At 42.9% G+C, this 19,880-nt stretch overlaps 1 protein-coding gene across 2 annotated transcripts in view; it reads right to left on the bottom strand.

The window, feature by feature from the left end:
* Positions 1-19,880, bottom strand: part of PPFIBP2 (PPFIA binding protein 2) — a 364,249-nt gene that overhangs the window by 61,427 nt on the left and 282,942 nt on the right. The window contains exons 12-17 of one of the 2 annotated variants that reach the window (XM_082270388.1): positions 18,020-18,095; positions 12,995-13,101; positions 9,830-9,894; positions 6,207-6,275; positions 6,032-6,089; positions 1,345-1,398 (exon numbers count right to left, since the gene is read on the bottom strand). In XM_082270388.1, the coding sequence (XP_082126514.1) occupies positions 1,345-1,398; positions 6,032-6,089; positions 6,207-6,275; positions 9,830-9,894; positions 12,995-13,101; positions 18,020-18,095 (429 nt within the window). The remainder of the gene's footprint in view (positions 1-1,344; positions 1,399-6,031; positions 6,090-6,206; positions 6,276-9,829; positions 9,895-12,994; positions 13,102-18,019; positions 18,096-19,880) is intronic. The other variant, XM_082270389.1, reaches the window with a different exon arrangement.

Raw genomic sequence — 19,880 nt, forward strand, 5'->3', positions numbered from 1 at the left:
TGTAGTAATGACACTGGTACCCCCAAAAGTGTCAGTCAAGGGTCCGATCTGTCCGCCGCAATGTCGCAGTCCCACAAAAAAAAAAAAAAAAAAAAACACCAAGAATGACAGAAATCTTTCCCTAAGTAAACGCAATAACTTTTGCGCAAACCAATCACAATACGCTTATTGCTATTTTTTTTTTACCAAAAATATGTAGCAGAAAACAAATTGGCCTAAAATGATAAAAAAAAAAAAAAATGTGATTTTTAAATTTTTTTGGGGGGGAATTTCATATAAAAAAATATGAAAAATATTGTTGTTTTTAAATTGTTGCTCTTTTTTTGTTTATAGCGCAAAAAGTAAAAAAAAAAAAAAATCGCATAGGTGATCAAATGCCACCAAAAGAAAGCTCTATTTGTGGGGAAAAAAAAGGACACAAAATTTAATTTGGGTACAGGGTCACAAAATATGGCCTGGTCAGGAATGGGGTAAAACCTTCCGGTCATAAAGCGGTTAAAAATACGCTCATTGAAAATTTTTTTGTCAAAGACATGTAGCTAAATACATTTTGGCCTAAATATATGACAAAAATTTAATATATTGGATATTTTTTTAACTGTCAAAGTAGAAAAATATTGTTGTTTTTTAAAAATTTTCGCATTTTTTTATTAATATCGCAAAAAATAAAAAGCGCAGAGGTGATCAAATACCACCAAAATAATGCTCTGTTTGTGGGGAAAAAAGGACGTAAATTTCGTTTGGGCACGGCGTTGCATGACCGCGCAATTGTCAGTTAAAGTCGCACAGTGCCGAATCGCAAAAAGTGGCCTGGACGTAAGACCGCAAAATCCTCCGATGGTAAAGTGGTAAAACGAAAAAAAGGAAACATTTTCGTGTTTGTCCGATCAGATAATATCAGATGAATGGTTATGATCGGCTCTCAAAAGCGATGCACGATTGATCCAAATATCGTATGATATGATCGATACGAAAGTGGTATTTTTAGCTCGATTTTCGGATTGTGTGTATGGGCCTTAAGACCGGTCACTGCTGCTCCCTCTCCTTGTACAGAGTGACTGGTCTTTTGTCCGCCCCCCTCCTGTAGTTTTCTACAGGCAGCCTGTGGTGGGTGGAGCTTATGGGTCCCTCCCACAGCTCTGCTCTCTGCACAGGCAGGTACTGTACAGCAAAATTGGGGTTTTAAAAAACATTTGGTGTACACAGTGTATTTATATACTTTGGGACTATTGACAAATGTACTGTATTTAAATGAATTAATGCCTGGAGTTCAGCTTTATGTTAAGTACAAACAATCCAACAATTAACACAACATGACGACAAGGTTTTATAAAGTTAATATACCTCCGGTGTTACAACAGGTGTTACAACAGGCTCTGGGATTTCCCCATCATCATGCTAGCCAAAGTCAAGGAAGAATGAAGAAAAAGTGACAAAAAATCTGTTAGTACAATGTGTTGATAAAATATTTGTGAATGGTTAGATGATACACATATTACAGTCACCAGGGATGCCTTTATCCATCCCTATGTACTTCATGCCTGGATGCAATGACTTCAGTGGTATTCAACCCTTTTACTCCTTAAGACCTCAAGTACCACAAAGGGGATTAAAAAGAGAACTCCAGTAAAAAAATAGAAAAAAGTAACAACAGTGGAGAAATTCTTTATGTTGGGAAATAAGACTTAATTTTTCGTACTGTAGGAGAACAGGAAGCACAGCTCTGAGGAAGGGGGTTCAGCCCCCAAATGCATTACCTTGTTAGTACATAGGAGGTCGTTGGAGCAGTTGCACCTTATGGCACCTTTCGACTTTACTGCACTTTTGTGAGCAGTCCTGGACTGGGCCAAAAAATAGGTTTGGGCATTATAGACTGAGCAGCCCATTTTTTTTTTCTTTTAAACCAAAAATTACAAGAACAATAACAAGAAGAATAAAGACAATATCTGGCTATGCCCATAGTGTATCCTAAGCAACTTGCATGTCCTACAGGAAGTGCGTAGCAGGATCTATCTTTATTTCTCCTCCGATGGGTGGTCTAGTCTACCAGCCTTCTGTCCCTCCATAAATGCTGGCATCTCTATTTAGCGCATCGAGAGGTGACACTGCAGCAGGAGGATTACTCGAGCAGAGTATGTTCCTGCGCGTCTCACAGTCCCTCCCTGGAGGCCCGCACCAGACCCGATATGGAAGTAGAAAACAGAATCTGGCTATACACATCATATAACAGATTTTGTTTTCTGTCTTCCTCCATGGATTTTTACAGGCAGCTACCACTGAGCGCCGGCATCATGATCTGCGGTGAGGCCAAAGGGAGGACCGGTCCAGGAGGACTCAGAGAGCCCTGCTCGGTTGATGTTAATCCCTAGAGGCCTACATGGCTTGCGGCAGACAGCGACTTGCAGGAGAGAGACAGGTGCATGATATATGCAATACAATTGCGTATTTCATTTTACGCTTCTCACCCTCTGGAGCTCTCTGTCACATTAGCCAGCTCGCTAGGAAATGCCTGGTGTGCCCTATGGCCAGTCTGGCCCGGTTTGTGAGTATGCATTTTATTGGTCCTATTGTCTTTGCATAAAACACTTTTATTCGGGTAATGCACCAAATGTTTGCGCCTTCCCCTTTGCTGTTTTTTGAGAACAGGAAGCCTGCCTGTGCCAATTTCTGTAATGGGTTTATTGCTGATACAATCCAGGCATTGCATACAATGTAAATGTATCCAATGAATATTTAGGTTTCAATGTATTAATGCAGCTGTTGGAAGCTACATGAATTTAAAAATGTAAAGATCAGGACCCAACAATGCATATGTCTCCTGGTGAAATTATCTGGAGTTTCCTTACTTAAATCTCAAAAAAGCCAAACTGTAGCCAAAGTGTTTCAGAATCCCTCTTCAACAGGGCTCAAGGGTCCATTCACATTTGTACAACTCCAAAGTTGCGCCGACTTTGAAGTGAAACTTTGACTCGACTTTGGATGGGTGCAACTTTTTTGGCTTTGACCAGTGATAATGGACAACTGTTACATTGTATAACATTCAGGTACAACTTTCATGCAACTTCTGAGGGTTAACATTGAAGTCTATGGTCCACAAGTTGCATGAAAGTCGGACCAAAGTAGTGCATGTACTACACTGAAGTTGCTGCAAAGTATATTCACATATGAATGGGTATCATTGGAAAACATGGGGAACGACTTGTCATGCAAATCTGATGTCCAAAGTTGCACAAGTGTGAATGGAGCTTAAAATGCAACAGTGTAACTTGGACTCTAGTTAAGTCCAACTGAGTAGCAAGGATGCTGGCTACAGTTGGTCCTCTTGTTTTTCAAGTATCGACAAGAATAATGTACTTTTAAGATGAATATTTGGCACTTTTTCCATTCGATTTTACTTGGGTTTCTCAATTCATTGTAGAGCTGCCAAGGTCACTCTATCAATTCTCACTGCCAACTTTCTTTTGATGGATGAAAGACAGAGTCCAGTGCCCTGACTTGCCCTGGAGCAGAAGCTAAACTGATACTATTCCATGAAATTTTCCATTGTATTGATATTTGTTGTTCTCTACCAATAATTTAATATAATCAGCCATTTTAGGCTGAAGAAAGGCTGCCGGGAGTGTCCATGAATGGGATTACTGAATAGGATGTCTGCTGTGTGCGGTCTAAGGCCCCTTTCACACGGAGTGGATCTGTTTTGGACGGACTGATTCCCGCTGAGCAGGCAGATGACAGGTCCATCTTCTCTCACTGTGCAAGGACGGACCTGTCAGAGTCCCACTCTTTTTTTATGGAGCGATAGGATGAAAATGGACAGCTGGTCCGTTTTTATCTGATCCCATCTGATCCGACCCGCTGGACGGATAGCGAACGTATCGCCATCCGTCTGTTTTCAGTGGATTTTGTTGGATCGGATGTCAGCAGACATGTTCGCTGACATCCGCCTCCCTATAGAGGATGATGGGTGGCCCGATCGGGTCCGCTTGAAAAACAGACAGGTGGACCCGATCAGTCCGATCACGTGAAAGGGACCTAAAATCTCTCCCCTTAACCCCTGCCACATATCGGATAAGCACATGACATGAGCATATGTATATCCTTGTACATGTTAGTAGCATTAGCTTTTTAATATTTCAGAAGGGAAAAAAAAGGCTAAATGCATAGGTCCTTGAGGTCAAGGAGTAAAAGGATTGCAATAATTCCACATATCTATTAGCTACATTCTTATTAATAATAATGAAGACATGGTAACATGCTGCTAGTGTCACACAACAGACATAAATACGACTCTCCATTTCCCAGCACACATACACACTAAAATAATGACAGACAATAGTGACTGACTTTTTCAAAAGTGTTATAGTGAGCAAACTGATTCACAAATCAGGGGAGCTGAAAATTCACAAATATATATATATGCAAATGTGTGCAATCTGCATATTTTTCATACAAAATTACATTTGCCTTGCTTCCTGATTAGGCGTGATTCTCTGTAAACATTCACTGAAAATTTCAAGCAATGCAACAGGTTCACCTTCAAGTCAACCTAGCCAACCTTTAGACATCAAGTATTTACATATTCTTATATGTAGCAATTGAGCTGTAAAGTGAGCTGTAATTGGTCGAGCAGGGAAGAGTTTTTGGCTGGAGTTTAGCTTTAAAACAAGCCCTCACTGACCTAAGTAGCTGAAGCCACTAGGGAGAAAATCATACTCGCAATATACAGCAAATTCACTGAATCTGTTCAAGTCTTTTTCTCAGCTGCTTAGCTCCCCTGCTTCCAGTCTACCAAGCTCCCGGGTCTGTTTACATAGGAGGTTAGAAGGCCAATAGCATGAGGAGACACTGCTGGGAGGAAGAGCATAGTGAATGTCCTGCTGAATCACCGTTAGGAGGGAGGAGCGGCTGTGAGAATGCCTTAAATGATTTCAGCACATCTGAGAATGAATTTCTCCACATTGCCTGTAGCTACAGAGGTTAGGAATGTTCATAGCCTTGCCACAGGTTAACTTTAATGCCCCCCTCTCCAGCACAGGCACCTTTTCTTCTCTCCTCATGTGGCTCTTTTAAGACAAGGGAAGAATGGAATGGAACAGAAAATACCAGGTACTTCTGGGTATGGAGGAACACAAGATCCACTTCTCTTCCTGTGGTAATTGCCCAACATTGTCACATAGGGGGCAAGAACAAAGTCCTCAGACAAGTGTATACTCGATAGAGTGACTGATTTTTTCTTGCCCAGGAGCCAAACAGAGCAGCTGAAAAGTAAAGAAAAAGGGAGTAATGCTGGGGAGGGGAGCCTAAAAACGAACATGTTGCTTTGCCTCACATTGGTAAAGCGCAGGTTCGATTTATTCTGCCTGTGCTGGATGCTTTTGTGGAAAAAGACCTGTCCAGAAGAACAGCACTCGTGAATATGGCCTGCTGTGTCATCCAAGACTAGATCCGCAGCCAACACTAATTTTAAAGCGAAAAGGTAATGAGAAAACATGGAGGATGTCATTATTGACCTCTCCTATGGAACATGCTAGATGCTTTTCTGCCTTGCTGACCCTCTTGAGCTTTAACACTGAGTCACTGACCCAGGACAAGTATGAAGATAAGGATTTAGGAGTTCTCCAAATTTTCTGATCTTCAAACCGGTTGTGGATAATTTATTCAGAACATATTAAAGTCAGGATGTCAGCATAACAACAAGTCAACTAGCATTTTCAGACCAATAGGAGGCTCAGGAGGTGGAAGTGAACAAATGTCCAGTTTACCAAAAAAAAATAAAAAATGGAGAATTGCCTATAACTGCATCAGCCAGGGTGTCTTTATTTATGGTCCATTTTAACATTTGTTTTTCAATAAGGATAACTTCTGCTCATGTAATTTTTCATAATATGCTTCGTATTAACTGCCTGAGTCTATGACAGGTTCACTTTAAATAAAGCATTACTCTGAAATCCACATTCCTACACCACTCCTTGGTTACTGCACATCGGTTTTCGCGTCTCTAAATAATTTGTTTCTTCAAAGTTGACCTTACCTTTTCCATCGTTCCACTCTGTAAGTCTTCCAAACTGGTGGAAAGTTTTCTAGGATGGCTTCCAGGTCATAAAAAAAGAGTTTAAAAGGTCACTTTTTATAGGCTTCCATGAGAAGATCCTCAACTCTTCACACATGCACTGGCCATGGTATAAAATACCAGAATTTTTTCTCACCTAGTTCTGTGATCTGCATAATCTTCTTGTGGTGAGCTACCATTTTCTGGAAGGCCTGGTGTACTAACACTACACATAAATATTTCAGATATTAGTTGCCAGCATTTACAGTAAACTTAATAGGCAGGTTTAAAACAGTCCACAGTGATCTGGATATGGTCTGATGATACCGGTTAAACCACACTGAAGAAATCAACAAGAACTTATGGGGAGTGTTGGAGAAGCAGTTCCTGACCTATAGGCCTAGGGTTGCTCCAGAGGTTGCTAGGGGTTCCTTGGATTCCAACATGTAACCACTGACACCAATTATCTTTTCAGATATTTGTAAATGAGCAATTCTTTCCACTGACCCCCGTTAACAGGACCCTTTTTCACCAACACCAATCTAACACACGCGTTGAAAATCGGTAGGGAATTTTCGTCCGTCGACTGATCCGCCGATTTTTGGCTTGTTAGTATGATGCTTCCGACAACCGACTCCGACTTTTCGGCCGAAGAAAATCTGGCGTGCAGGCTATAAAATTTTTGTCCACCGTCAAAACACGGCCGATTTTCCTGCAGTCAGTACAGATTTCTACAGGGAAAAATCTTATGAGCAAGACTGGGCATGCTCAGAGAAGAAAGAACACAAAGAAAGCAAACCAACACGTCATCACTTCTGAAGTAGAATTTTGTCGGGCGAGAAAATTCGTGTGCAGTCTAGGCACATTCCAACCAACAAAACACCACTCTGGACAAAAGACGGACGACCAGTCGGCCGATAATCGTTGTGTGTGTACTAGGCTTAAAGGGGCTCTTCTCAACCAACCACCAAAGTAACAGACCACTTCAATGACCAGCACAGTGACCACCAATGTGAAGAAACACGACAATTTTCACACCATAATTATAGGTTTCATTTTATTCTTATTACTGAAAATATTTTAGGCGTATAGAGCAGTCCTGGGTTTCAAATAGGCTAATTATACTACATGCTTTATTCTTTTATTCAACTGTCATATGCACAACTTGCCATTCACAGTATTGTCTAAAGAGCTGTTAGTGTAATAAATATAAAGCAGGTTTCCCCCTGACCTCTGGGAGTTGTTTTAAGGGTTCGTTTATATTAAATAGGTTGGGAAAGGTCAGCCCATAGCTGGGGAGGACTGGGCCAGGGGGGCAAGTGCCCGCTAGGCCGCTCTGATGTCCTTTAAAAGGCTGCATCGCATCTGCCACAGACATGAATAAAGGGTTCATTGTGAAGAGAAGTAAAAGCCACCGACCTACTGAGTGCGGGTTGAAGACAAGGACAGAGCCCAGGCCTCCCTCCCCAGCATGGATGGTGTAAGCTGTGTCTGAACAGAGGCTGGTTCCATGCCCCACTGGAGACTCTCCTCCCCTGGCCAGCCCCAACCGAGCTGTACCAGCTCCCCCCAACAGCCCCCTGCTGGCCAGGTTGGGAACCTGGATTCAGTCGGTGAGTAGAGAGTACCTGGAGCAGGGCTTCAGCCTGGAATGGGGGTCAGGAGGAGGCTGGGAAGAGGGAGAGTGGGAGGGGGGTGAGGGAGAATGGGGGGGGGGGGGCGAGTCACTGCACCATGGGCAACTGGTTTGTACCTGCCCCCTGGGCCGAAAGTTGCCAGTCTGCCCCTGGCCCATAGGGTAAAGGCTTTAAAGGAGAAGTATGGCCAAAGCTTTTTGGCCCCACTTCTCCTGTGGAGTGTGGTTCGTTCTGCATTCCTGTGACACTGCTGGTAAAATGCACCTGCAATAAATTCTAAATGATCTCCGAAACATCTCTAATACTGCATTTGCACATCGGCACTAGCCCTTGCTGTCCCATGCTGACAACACTCACTCACTGTATTGTATCTACAGAGGAGTAGTGCGGTCACCCTAGGACAGAAGGTGTGTTGGGACTACATTGACCACCCTTATTCAAGTTACAATCTGATGTTTAGAGAATAATAGCAGCAATCTTTTTTCCTGTGTCAATCTTCATGCGTAAAGACTAGTACTGCATAAATCAATAATTACATGAAGAATGAAATGGTGCATACTACTTGGTGATAAATACAAAACACATTCTGGTAAGGAATCTAACAGTCAGTAGACACATTACACAACACAGAGGCTCATAACTGGGTGTAATTAACTCCAGATCCAGCTGGGAATGCATTTATAAATCAAGTTACTCAGAAGCATAAAATGATGATGTAAAGCAAAATTAATTACACAACAGGGTAAATCAGTAAAATGTTTGTTTTCCAGGGAAATTGTGATTGCAGTTATTACACTGTGCACATGGAGTATTGCCCAACTAGAGCATACCCAGAAATCTACTGTAAGTAATTTCATGATCAAAATGATCAACTTCTGTTGGGAGGTGAATGATAGAAATTCGGCTGATCCTGCTGAATTTGAAAAATTCCAATCAATCAGTGTATGGACAGCTTTGGGAAAGAGAATGATCTGCCTCTGATCAAGGAACCCCAAAAACGTCTGGAGTAACCTCAGGGGTCCATAGAACCCTGCATGAGAAAAGTCGCTACAAACAGTACCGTTAGCAGATTCCAAGAGAGATAAGAATTTATCCATTATGTGTCATTTTTTTATTTGAATTTACAATTCTCAAGCCTAATTCTCATACCCTAAAGTGAACATTTGGAAAAACATGTTCTACGAAAATTCTCAGTACATTCAAAGACTTGGTAAATGTTGTTTAAGTATTGTTACCACTTGACCTCTGCAAAGTTTTATCCCCTTTATGACCAGGGCACTTTTTGCTATTCAGCACTTTACTATAAATTGACAATTGCTCGATCATGCAACACAGTACCCAAATTAAATTTAGATCTTTTTTTCCTCACAAATAGTGATTTTTATTTGGTGGCATTTGATCACCCTTGGGTTTTTTTTCTTTTATTACATAAATCAAAAAAAAAAACTAATATTTTCTACTACTTTCTGTTATAAAATAGACCCCTTTCACACAGGCTGCCCGATCAGGTCTGCCTGTCTGTTTTTCAGGCGGACCTGATCAGACCCTCCAGTCTCTTCTATGGAGCGGCAGAGGTCAGCAGACACACGCCGCTATCTGATCCGATCCTGTTTGCCAAAAACAGATGGTTGTCCTATTCCCTATCCCTCCAGTGGATCGGATAGCATCAGATGGAAACAGATAGGGCATCCATTTCCATCCGATTGCCCCATAGAGTAGAGTGGGACTGTGTCCGTGTCAGCTCTTCATAGGAGTGGACACGGACCTTTCAATTGCCAGCCCAGCAGGGATCAGCAGAGCGCCCATGTGAAAGGGGCCTTAGGGGCACTAGTAGAGTTCTGATCGTGATCAAGATACTGATCCGTACTGACACTATACTAGTAATGGCGGTGTTCAGCAACTTATAGTGTGACTGTGAAAGTGCGGTAGGCAATCTGGTGCTTACTGACCCTGGAGGGACACCGATGTTGCTAGTGACACTAATACAGTGATCAGTGATTACCAGCAAGCAGTTAAAATTGTGTTAGCTTTTAACATTTACTTTTGAAGTAAATGGAATTTCTTGAACAAACTTTGCATTGGAAGGGTTCATGTATCCAACAACCCATTGACATATACCCCACTTTATTAGGAGTTATCTTACCCATTTTCCAGGATGTTGTGTGGAGGGGATGATGGAGCGGTTGGCGACGACAAGGTGGAAGATCCCTATATTGGGAAACAGAAGGAGATGAGTCAGGGCAGACTCCGCTACCGAACATCACAGGTGGTTGGCATCTCTGCCTAACAGGTTACCTACAAATTAGAACCAGACTAGAATAACGTGTGCCTGCTCAAAAGTATAACTATCGCCACAATTTAAGATCATATATTAGCACATTGTATTTATATTATATATACACACACATATATATATATATATATATATATATATATATATATATATATATATATATATATATATATATATATATATATATATAATTTATCCATGTCTTTATGGTCCTTGCTTTGTGCACTGGTGTGCAGTCATGTTGGAACAGAAGGGACCATCCCCAAACTGTTACCACAAAGTTGGGGGCATGAAATGCTCCAAAATGTCTTGGTATGCTGGCCCCTTAAAGTTATAGTAAACTTATGTTTTTTTTTTTTTACTTACCTCCTCTGTGCATTGGTTTTTACAGAGTGGCTTGGATCCTCCTCTTCTCAGGTCCCGTTACACTGCTCCTGGCCCCTCCCTCCTGTCAAGTGCCCCCACAGCAAGCAGCTTGCTACGGGGGCACCTGAGCCGAGCTGCAGCTCTGTGTGTTTATTCAGGCACAGGGCTGCCATTCGGCTCCACCCCTCTTCCTCCTGATTGGCTAACTGACTTTTATTGACAGCAGTGGGAGCCAATGGCGCCGCTGCTGTGTCTCAGCCAATCAGGAGGGAGAGTCCCGCACAGTCGAGGGAATCATGGACATCGCTGGATAGAGATGGGGCTCAGGTAGGTATTAGGAGGTGCTGGGGCGGCTGCTACACACAGAAGGCTTTTTATCTTAATGCATTGAATGCATTAAGATACAAACCTTCTGCATTTACAACTCCTTTAAGAGTTCCCTTCATCCTAATCCCCTCTCCACCAAAATGATTTGAACCAGTGCACAAAAGGTCCATAAAGAGGTGGATGAGCAAGTGTGGGGTGAAAGAACTTGACTGGCCTGCACAGAGTCCTGACCTCAACCTGACAGAACACCTTTGGGATGAATTAGAGTGGAGACAGAGCCAGGCTATCCAAATTAGTGCCAGACCTCACAAATGCGCTCCTGGAAGAATGGTCAAACATTCCCATAGACACACTCCTAAACCTTGTGGACAGACTTCCCAGAAGAGTTGAAGCTGTTATAGCTGCAAAGGGTGGGCAAACTCAACATTGAACCCTACGGACTAAGACTGGGATACCATTAAAATTCATGTGCGTGTAAATGCAGGAGTCCCAATACTTATGATAAAAAAAAATATATTATATATATATATATATATATATATATATATATATATATATATATATATATATATATATATATATATATATATATATATATATATATATATATATATATATATATATATATATATATATTATATATTATATATACATATACACACACACACACACATATGAAATTAATACATATGAAATGAATATGAAAGAAAACAAAAACACATACAACACTAGCCTGTGCCAGAAATCCAGTGAGATGTTAACTTCCCATACACTCTACTTTTTCTGTGCTGCCATCAGCTAACATTGAACATGTGTTTTCTATGGACTACTGCACACCTTCCCTTTGTTACTAAGAATAGGAAAGTGGGAGGTACTCCATAGTCTTAACAATAAACTTGTCCCAGGGTGACAATGCTGCTTCCAGATAGATACAGTACAGTTACTGAGCATTGTCACCCTGGGATAGAAAATGTGGTACTAGCAGGCCCCATCCCCCCCCCCCCCCCCTCCCCATGGGTGGTGAGCTGTCAGTGCCCATGCAGCCAGTGCAACGTTCCAGGGATTTAAAACACTGCTGCATCGGCTGCATGGGCACTGAAAGCTCATCACTCAACAAGGTAAGCGACTGAAAGGGGGAGTGGTGTAAAAAGTTAGGTGAACTTACAGTTTATGGACCAGCAAGGTCTGTGGTGATTTACAACCTGCATATAGCTTCAGGGCTCCCATCAGTCTTCTATTATTATACAGAATTTATATAGGGCCAACAGTTTACGAAGCACTTTACAATAAAAAGGGGGACATCACAATATACAATACAGTTCAATACAAAAAGGAATAGGAGGGCCTTGCTCATAAAGCTTATAATCTAAAGGGAGGCGGTGGTGGTGCAAAAGGTAGTGGCTGCTGGGTATGATTTGATGGAGGGGATCAAGTACAGATCTTAGGTGGAGGTGGGGTTGGCTTCCCTGAATAAGTGTGTTTTCAAGGATCGCCTAAAGGCGGACAGGGTAGGAGCTGCCCAGACATAATGGGGCAGGGAGTTCCAGAAGATGGGAGAGGATCTGGAGAAGTCCTGGAGACGAGTGTGGGAGGAGGTAACAAGGGAGCTAGAGAGCAGGGGGTCCTGGGAAGAATGGAGAGGACGATTTTGGGAAATATCTGCAGAGGAGGTTGGTGATGTAGCTGGGGGTGATGTTGTGTATGGTCTTGTGGTTAGTATTTTGAACTTTATACAATGGGGGTAGGGGAAGCCAGTGAAGAGATTGGCAGAGAGGGGAAGCAGTCACGGATTGGTTAGTAAGGTGTATTAATCTGGCAGCAGAATTCATTATAGGACTGAAGGGGGGATAGCCCGTGTAAAGGTAGGCCAGTGAGGAGGAAGTTGCAGTAGTCAAGGTGGGAAATAATAACCCAGGAGTAAATAGGAAGGGGCAAATTCTGGAGATGTTACGGAGGTTAAGGTGGCAAGATTTAGCCAGTGATTGGATGTGGGGGCTGAAGGAGAGGTCAGAGTCTAGGAATATACCAAGCACCCTGGCATGTGTGGAAGGACCAATGGTTGTGCCATTGATCTCAATAGTAAAGTCGTATAGAGGGAACCAGGGAGGAGGAAATATTACAAGCTCAGTCTTAGAAATGAATATTAATATAATGAATATTAATAGGAATTTCACATTTGAGGTCAAAGCCGATTCCCACTATAAGGGCTGTGCCCACAAACTATATCATATTTACAAGCCCACTATAGATTTCCTAACCAAATCAGCGCATGCGGCTAGACACCCATTAGAGAGACCGCGGCACAAGATTAAATTATACTACCTCTGATTTTGGGAGCTCTGTCGTCTGATTGTTCTTTGGCATCAATTTCTTTATTGTTGATTCCACCTCATCCTCGCTGCTGGCAGAAAGAATTCTCTCCGAAGAGCCTGGAATACATTGTTAACCAGATTAGACTTGAAACAAAAACTATAAAACTTTGATCAGAATCGTGTGCTGCCATCTTTTGCTGGATTAATGTGGTTTCTGTTTTGCATTTAGAAGGCTGGGTAGAATTAAAGGGAGATGACTGCCCATTCTTAAGCGTACATGTTTGTAATTATTTTAACGTGTGACGTTTTTATATTTTCTTTTCTTGCTGTTCCATATTTTTATACACAGATTTGAAAATGCTTCTTTTAGCCATTGTCTAGAGAGATAATCTGTGTTATCCTAAAGGAGAAGTGACAAACACGCATACCCACCTTTATGCTGCAGCTGTCCCACGTCAGCTCTAACACAGGGAAGCGAGTAACCACATGAGCGCTGATTGCCAAGTTCTCAGTCTGCTCAGAGTGGAGACCAGTGACTGTCAGTCACCGCTCTCCTATCTGCTCTTTCAGCACTCACTGGAGTGGCTGGCTGGAGAGGAGGTGGAAGCAGCAGCCTCCAGCTTTTATAGAGAAGGCAACGCCTGGACAAATTCCCTAAGGGGGTGAGCACTCAGTGCTCTGGCTTATGGGGTATTCCTAACACCCAACAACAGTATAGGAATAAAATGGAAAGCCAGAAACTCGTACATCCGAATACTTATTATATTATACCGATTATATTAATACACGTGGAGTACAGATGAGAAAGGCTTACGAGTTTTGGCCTTAATCATAGCCATAGAGCACCAGCTCTTAGTTGCACAGAGCTGGCTGGCCAACCAGGCATCAGGTAGATCCCAACAATACTGTCAAGATCCTTCCAGAGCCTGGAAAGGCTCCGCTACATTAGCTGAGAGCAGGAAAGGCCTATTCTCAGCTGACTCTGGGTCATAGGAGAGCAAAAGTAAGTGTACTCCTGTGACCTACAAGAAAAAGTATGGCCAACAAAGCTTTAATGATACTTCTCTTTTAAAGGGACTCTGGCACTAGGCAAGCACAGGGGCCAACCTTGCTGACCTCCCAAAAAAATGCTGTGTCTGATTTAAAGGGTTAGGTCACCTTTTCAGAAAAAAAAAAAAAAAAAAAAAAGAAGAAGAAGAAGGTGAACATCATACATCCTCCCCATCCCCTCCCCAGTCAGTGCCCACACAGCTGGTGCAGGGATTTGAAATCCCATTTCTTCTTCTTTCTGCAGATTTGATAAAGCGACAGCTTCGCTCTTGGAATGTAATAATCCTTTAATATTAGTAAAGCCAGCTACTCGGTAACATCCATTGCATCAATTCTTTATTGGTTACGTGGCAGGATACAGCAGTAACACATATTTTGGTCGAAGTCTTACTCATAGCATGATGCTATGTGTAAGGTCTTAGTCGAAAACTCATTAGCGTGTTACTGCTATATTCTGCCATGTAGCCAATAAAGAATTGATGCAATGGATGTTACCGAGTAGCCAGCTTCATTATATTAAAAATGTAGTTATGAGAGGGTGAATGCGCGCAGGTTCCAAGATGGCTGTGTGAACCGGGCGCTGCACCCCTTAGCGCCCATAGATGGCAGGAGGCGACAATTAACGCAACCTTTCCTGAGCCCCGCAAACCACACTATCCTGGGCAGCCTCTAACAAAATGGCGGCGGCCGCAAAAAAGCCAAGCCGTGCCGGAGCCTCGGGGACCTCAATGCAGGCGGGTATGCCTTCCCAGCACCATGGACCGCTGTCGGCAGTGAGTACATCTCCCTTACAGCAGCAGTCACCAGCCTCCACTGAGTTCCTAATAGACAGGACAAAAGATTTACTGTCTTCTCAGCCCCTGCAGTCTCTGGCCTGTTCCAATGCCTCTGGGCCCATGGACAGCCCCCTCGAAGATGGAGACCACCAAACTCTGCAAAAATCTCAGACCTCCTGAAGCAGGGCCTAACTAGGGCAGTGCAACAGATCACTACCACCATCAAGGCGGACTTGCAGGGGTTGGGGACCAGGATTGAGTCTGCTGAACAGAAGCTGGAAACCACTATAGCCTGCACAAATCAGAATACTGCTTGTCTCATATCCCTCTATACACGCCAAAAACCAAGGGCGGAATGTGGGTTCTGGACTTCTGGGCATGTTATAAGGCGGTCCAACTTACACAATTATCCGTTGTGTACACGCAACGGGAACGTCCTGATTGGGTCAACATCGAACGGCAAGTGATTCTTTCCTACACTATTGATTTCCTCCTATGGCATCCCCCTAGGGTTAGGCCCTCCATCCCTGCTTTGCGTTGTGGACTGGACTGGATGCACACTAACCTAGCATAGGTCTCGGCTTTTAAACCGTTGGACCACTTATTTCACAAACCAGCTTTCCCTCCGGACATGGAGATTACAGCCTTCAAATGGTAGGCTGTAATCTCCATTCTGACCTTCTGACTTTACAACTCCTTTAAGTTCTTTGTGCCACTGACCCAGAGCAAGCAGGCTATATAAGTGATCACAAAGTGTCAGAGAATTCCTTTTTTCATCCAGGTCTGCAACTCCGAAAACATTGAAATTAGAGCATTAATGCGACAGCCAGAGAACTAGCAGTCTAAAAAGTAAGGTTCTGCAATGGTAGCCACCTTGATTTTTACATAACAGAATTGCTATAAAAAGGGAAGTTGACATTAGAAGAATCTCCCACACTACTACTGGCAGAACAGTGTAGGGACCACCAAGCCGGTTGGGTCCTTTTTCAATCTGGCACAACCATGTCCAGAACCTGAGGAGTCCTGGGATATAAATATTGACCCAGCTTTCTATTCTGAAAGCCATCCAAAAGCGCTCCGAGGTTTAAAAAGACTTGATTGCTTTGTGACATGGCATTGTATATACAGGGCAATTTTACACCCGGCCACGGTTTGATATGGCTTTGGTCACATAAAGCCATGTTACACCTCACCCCTGTGTGACACGACTTCATGGTTTTAGTTTTTTTTTGTAAATTATTTTATTATTATTACTAATCTTCGACAATTATGACAAATTTTTTACAAATGATAGTTTGCCACTTTATTAGAGCAGGTATTGTGTAGCAGTCTGCTGCCATATAAGTTAGCACAGGGTTTTTCAACCTTTTGTCAGTCAAGGCACCCTTTAAATTATGGACAATCTCACAATCTCGAGGCACCCTTTAAAAGTATGGACAGTCTCAATGAACCTCGTTCTAAAATGTAAAAAACTATTCTAATAGTTTTTACATAATGCAGCAACATCCACACAAGTAGGACACCCCAACGTTAGAGGTGATTTTTTTTCTTCCAATGGAAATACACTTTTGCAGATTAGTACTGACTAGTATTCCAAGGTTTCTCTTCTCTCTCAGTTGCTCTCCATCAGTAAGCTAATGTGACCCAGTGCTGAGGGAGAGAGGCAGACAAAGGTCAAACAAGGATGCTGTGGAGGTGACTGACATCCTCCTTATCAAACTGATGACATAATTGGTTGTTAGAATGCCTGTGTCTAGAAAGTCGTAATGGTGCCAAAGAAAACCTGTGGCTTTGTGTAACTTTGAGGCAGACTTCATTCACCAGCTGGCTATATATATATATATATATATATATATATATATATATATATATATATATATATATATATATATATATATATATATATATATATATGTGTAATTTTTGATCAATTCTTAGGCATTTTGCCAAGTCACCCTTAAAGAAGCCTCAAGGCACACCAGGGTGCCTGGGCACCCTGGTTGAAAAAGGCTGAGTTAGCAGGCCTCAAAGCTTCACTACAGAAGCTGTCTTCAACTAATTCCAAGCACACTTTGGAAGCTGTAGATAAAGCTGTATGCAACTTCTTTTTATACATTTATGCCAATAAGCACACATACAGTTCTTGTTCCATTTTAAGCCAAAATTATAAAACAAAACACACCACACCCACAATGAAGAAGGGAAAAGGACCACTAAAGCACCCCCATAGTGACAACAGGCAAAACGCTAGTAGACAGCATATTATAGAATTAATTGCTCGTAGTTCAAGTCTCACAGCCTGGAAAGCCCATTAAAAAACAGTTCCCTAGGTTGCTTAGCAATTGTACAACATAACCATCGCAGCATACAGATACATTTCAACTACAACATAGGAACGCATTCCAGAATCAAAGTATGAGGTCATAGACAGGAGTTTTGTATATTTTAGGGGATTGGCCTGTATGTAATTTAGAATATAAAATTATTGCATGTAATTGCAAGCAGGGTCACCACCTACATTTTACATTATTGCATTGACTAATGTAAAATTCTTGGTCATTAATAGCCTTGGATGGCAAAAACAGTTCGCAGTCACAGCAGCAAGTAGTGAAAAAAAAAAAAAAAGCCAACAAAAAAAAAAAAAAACGCACATGATATTTGTGTGTCTGGAATGCCGTATGGAAAGTGTTCTTGAACTAGGCAGGCTGTTTACTGCAAAGTCGGGGAACAAAAAAAAAAAAAAAAAATGCATTTACCAAGCTGTGATCCATCCAGGCTCAGTACTATAGGCGCATTAGCAAATTTTGACAGACGCTACTGGAAGTTCAACTGATGTGATTAAAAAGCCACAATAAACAGGTGCAAGACTAAACAGATGAACCTAATAGGAAAATATTTCATGTCTACCTCACCAATCCTCAAGCATGTAAACAGAGCAGTGGTTTATAAATGCCCCAATGGGCTTTTAAAAGAAAAGCAGCTGTACTGTGTTTTGGACATACGACTGATTACTAACCTTAGAAGGATCTCTTTGGGCTTGCGATCCCTCTTTTTCTCCTCGTCTCTGCTCATCTGGAGTACCACTGACTCACACTGGCAAATTTAGTTTGCTTTAAGAAGTTGCTCCTTATGTAAAATACATTTTTCAATAAACCTTTTCAGAAGCCCCAAAAAAAAAAAAAACTATCCACTGGCTTCCCATCACTTACCATGTGTCGCCATCACAAAGTTTTTCACCCGTCTGTACTGGTTTAGTAGCAGCGTAAGCTCTTCTATTCGCAGGTCCTTGAGGAAACAAAAAAATTTATATTGAATATTTCAGACCCATATAGGATCCAAGTAGTACTAGATCCAACTATGTAACAATTTCAAAAAATGCTTAGATGGGCATCTCAGCGAGCGCAATATACAGGGATATGGGAAATGGTATTGACAAACACACACACGTTGAACTGGATGGACAGGTCTTTATTCAACCAAGCAAGATATAATATTTCTAGGATTAAATAAGAAAAACGACAAGTAAAATCTGACTGGCTGCTAAAGGAAAAAATATACGGTATACAGCCGTGGCCAATCGTATATAAAAATATACATTTTTACAAAGTCTGCTGCTTCAGTGTTTTTAGATATTTTTGTCAGATGTTACTATGGTGTATTGAAGTATAATTACAAGCAGGGGCGGACTGATAACCCATGGGGCCCCCGGGCAATATGAGATCATGGGTCCCCCCTGTGTCCATGTCCATGAGTACACATGTTGCAGCAGGAGTTAAACCCCCTGTTGCTTTTGGTGGGTTATCGTGACCCATTCAAGTGAATGAGGCCCACTCGGCAAACACCCTGCAACCATGTGCAATGCATATAGTTTCAGCATGCTAGTGTGTGATTCAAGGAGTTGAAGCAGGTGATGAGGAGGCAATACAACGCCTTCTTATTGCCTACTTTAACCCTTTTTTTTTTGCTGTACTGCACAAGGTTGCACAGCCTTTGCAATGCAGCCCCATTCACTTGAATGAGTTATGCTTGGCAGGTGCTACACCTGCCAAGCGTGACAGGACATATAATTCCTGATGCGGCTGCAACATGTGTACACCCCTGGCCCTTGCAGTTAAAGGGGGTGTGGTGGGGGTGAGTAAATACAGGGCTCAATTCTGAGGTTTTCCTGCCCCCAAACTGCAAATTTAAACAGGCCCTTCCTGTCCTGAACACCCTATCACAGTTGGTGTTAAGGGGACCCCTTGGATGAGGACAGAGAGGGACCCCTGAGATAAAGACAGAGAGTGACCCTTGGAATAATAACAGAGAGTAGCCCCTGGGATAAGAACAGAGAAGGACCCCTGGGATAAGGACAGAGAGGGGCCCCAGGGATGAGAGCAGAGAGGGGGAGCCTTAGGATGAGAGCAGAGAGGGTCCTGGAATGAGAGCAGAGAGGGGGTCCAGGGATGAGAGCAGAGAGGGGGTCCAGGGATGAGAGCAGAGAGGGGGTCCTGAGATGAGAGCAGAGAGGGGGTCCTGAGATGAGAGCAGAGAGGGGGTCCTGAGATGAGAGCAGAGAGGGGACACTGGAATGAGAGCTGAGAGAGACCCCTGGGATGAGAGCAGAGAGGGGGTCCAGGGATGAGAGCAGAGAGGGGGTCCTGAGATGAGAGCAGAGAGGGGGTCCTGAGATGAGAGCAGAGAGGGGGTCCTGAGATGAGAGCAGAGAGGGGGTCCTGAGATGAGAGCAGAGAGGGGACGCTGGAATGAGAGCTGAGAGAGACCCCTGGGATGAGAGCAGAGAGGGGGTCCTGAGATGAGAGCAGAGAGGGGGTCCTGAGATGAGAGCAGAGAGGGGGTCCTGGGATGAGAGCAGAGAGGGGGTCCTGAGATGAGAGCAGAGAGGGGGTCCTGGGATGAGAGCAGAGAGGGGGTCCTGAGATGAGAGCAGAGAGGGGGTCCTGGGATGAGAGCAGAGAGGGGGTCCTGAGATGAGAGCAGAGAGGGGGTCCTGGGATGAGAGCAGAGAGGGGGTCCTGGGATTAGAGCTGAGAGAGACCCCTGGGATGAGAGCAGAGAGGGGGGTCCTGG

Source organism: Pelophylax lessonae (genome assembly GCF_965119305.1).
Source record: "Pelophylax lessonae genome assembly, chromosome: 10".
Classification (NCBI taxonomy): domain Eukaryota; kingdom Metazoa; phylum Chordata; class Amphibia; order Anura; family Ranidae; genus Pelophylax; species Pelophylax lessonae.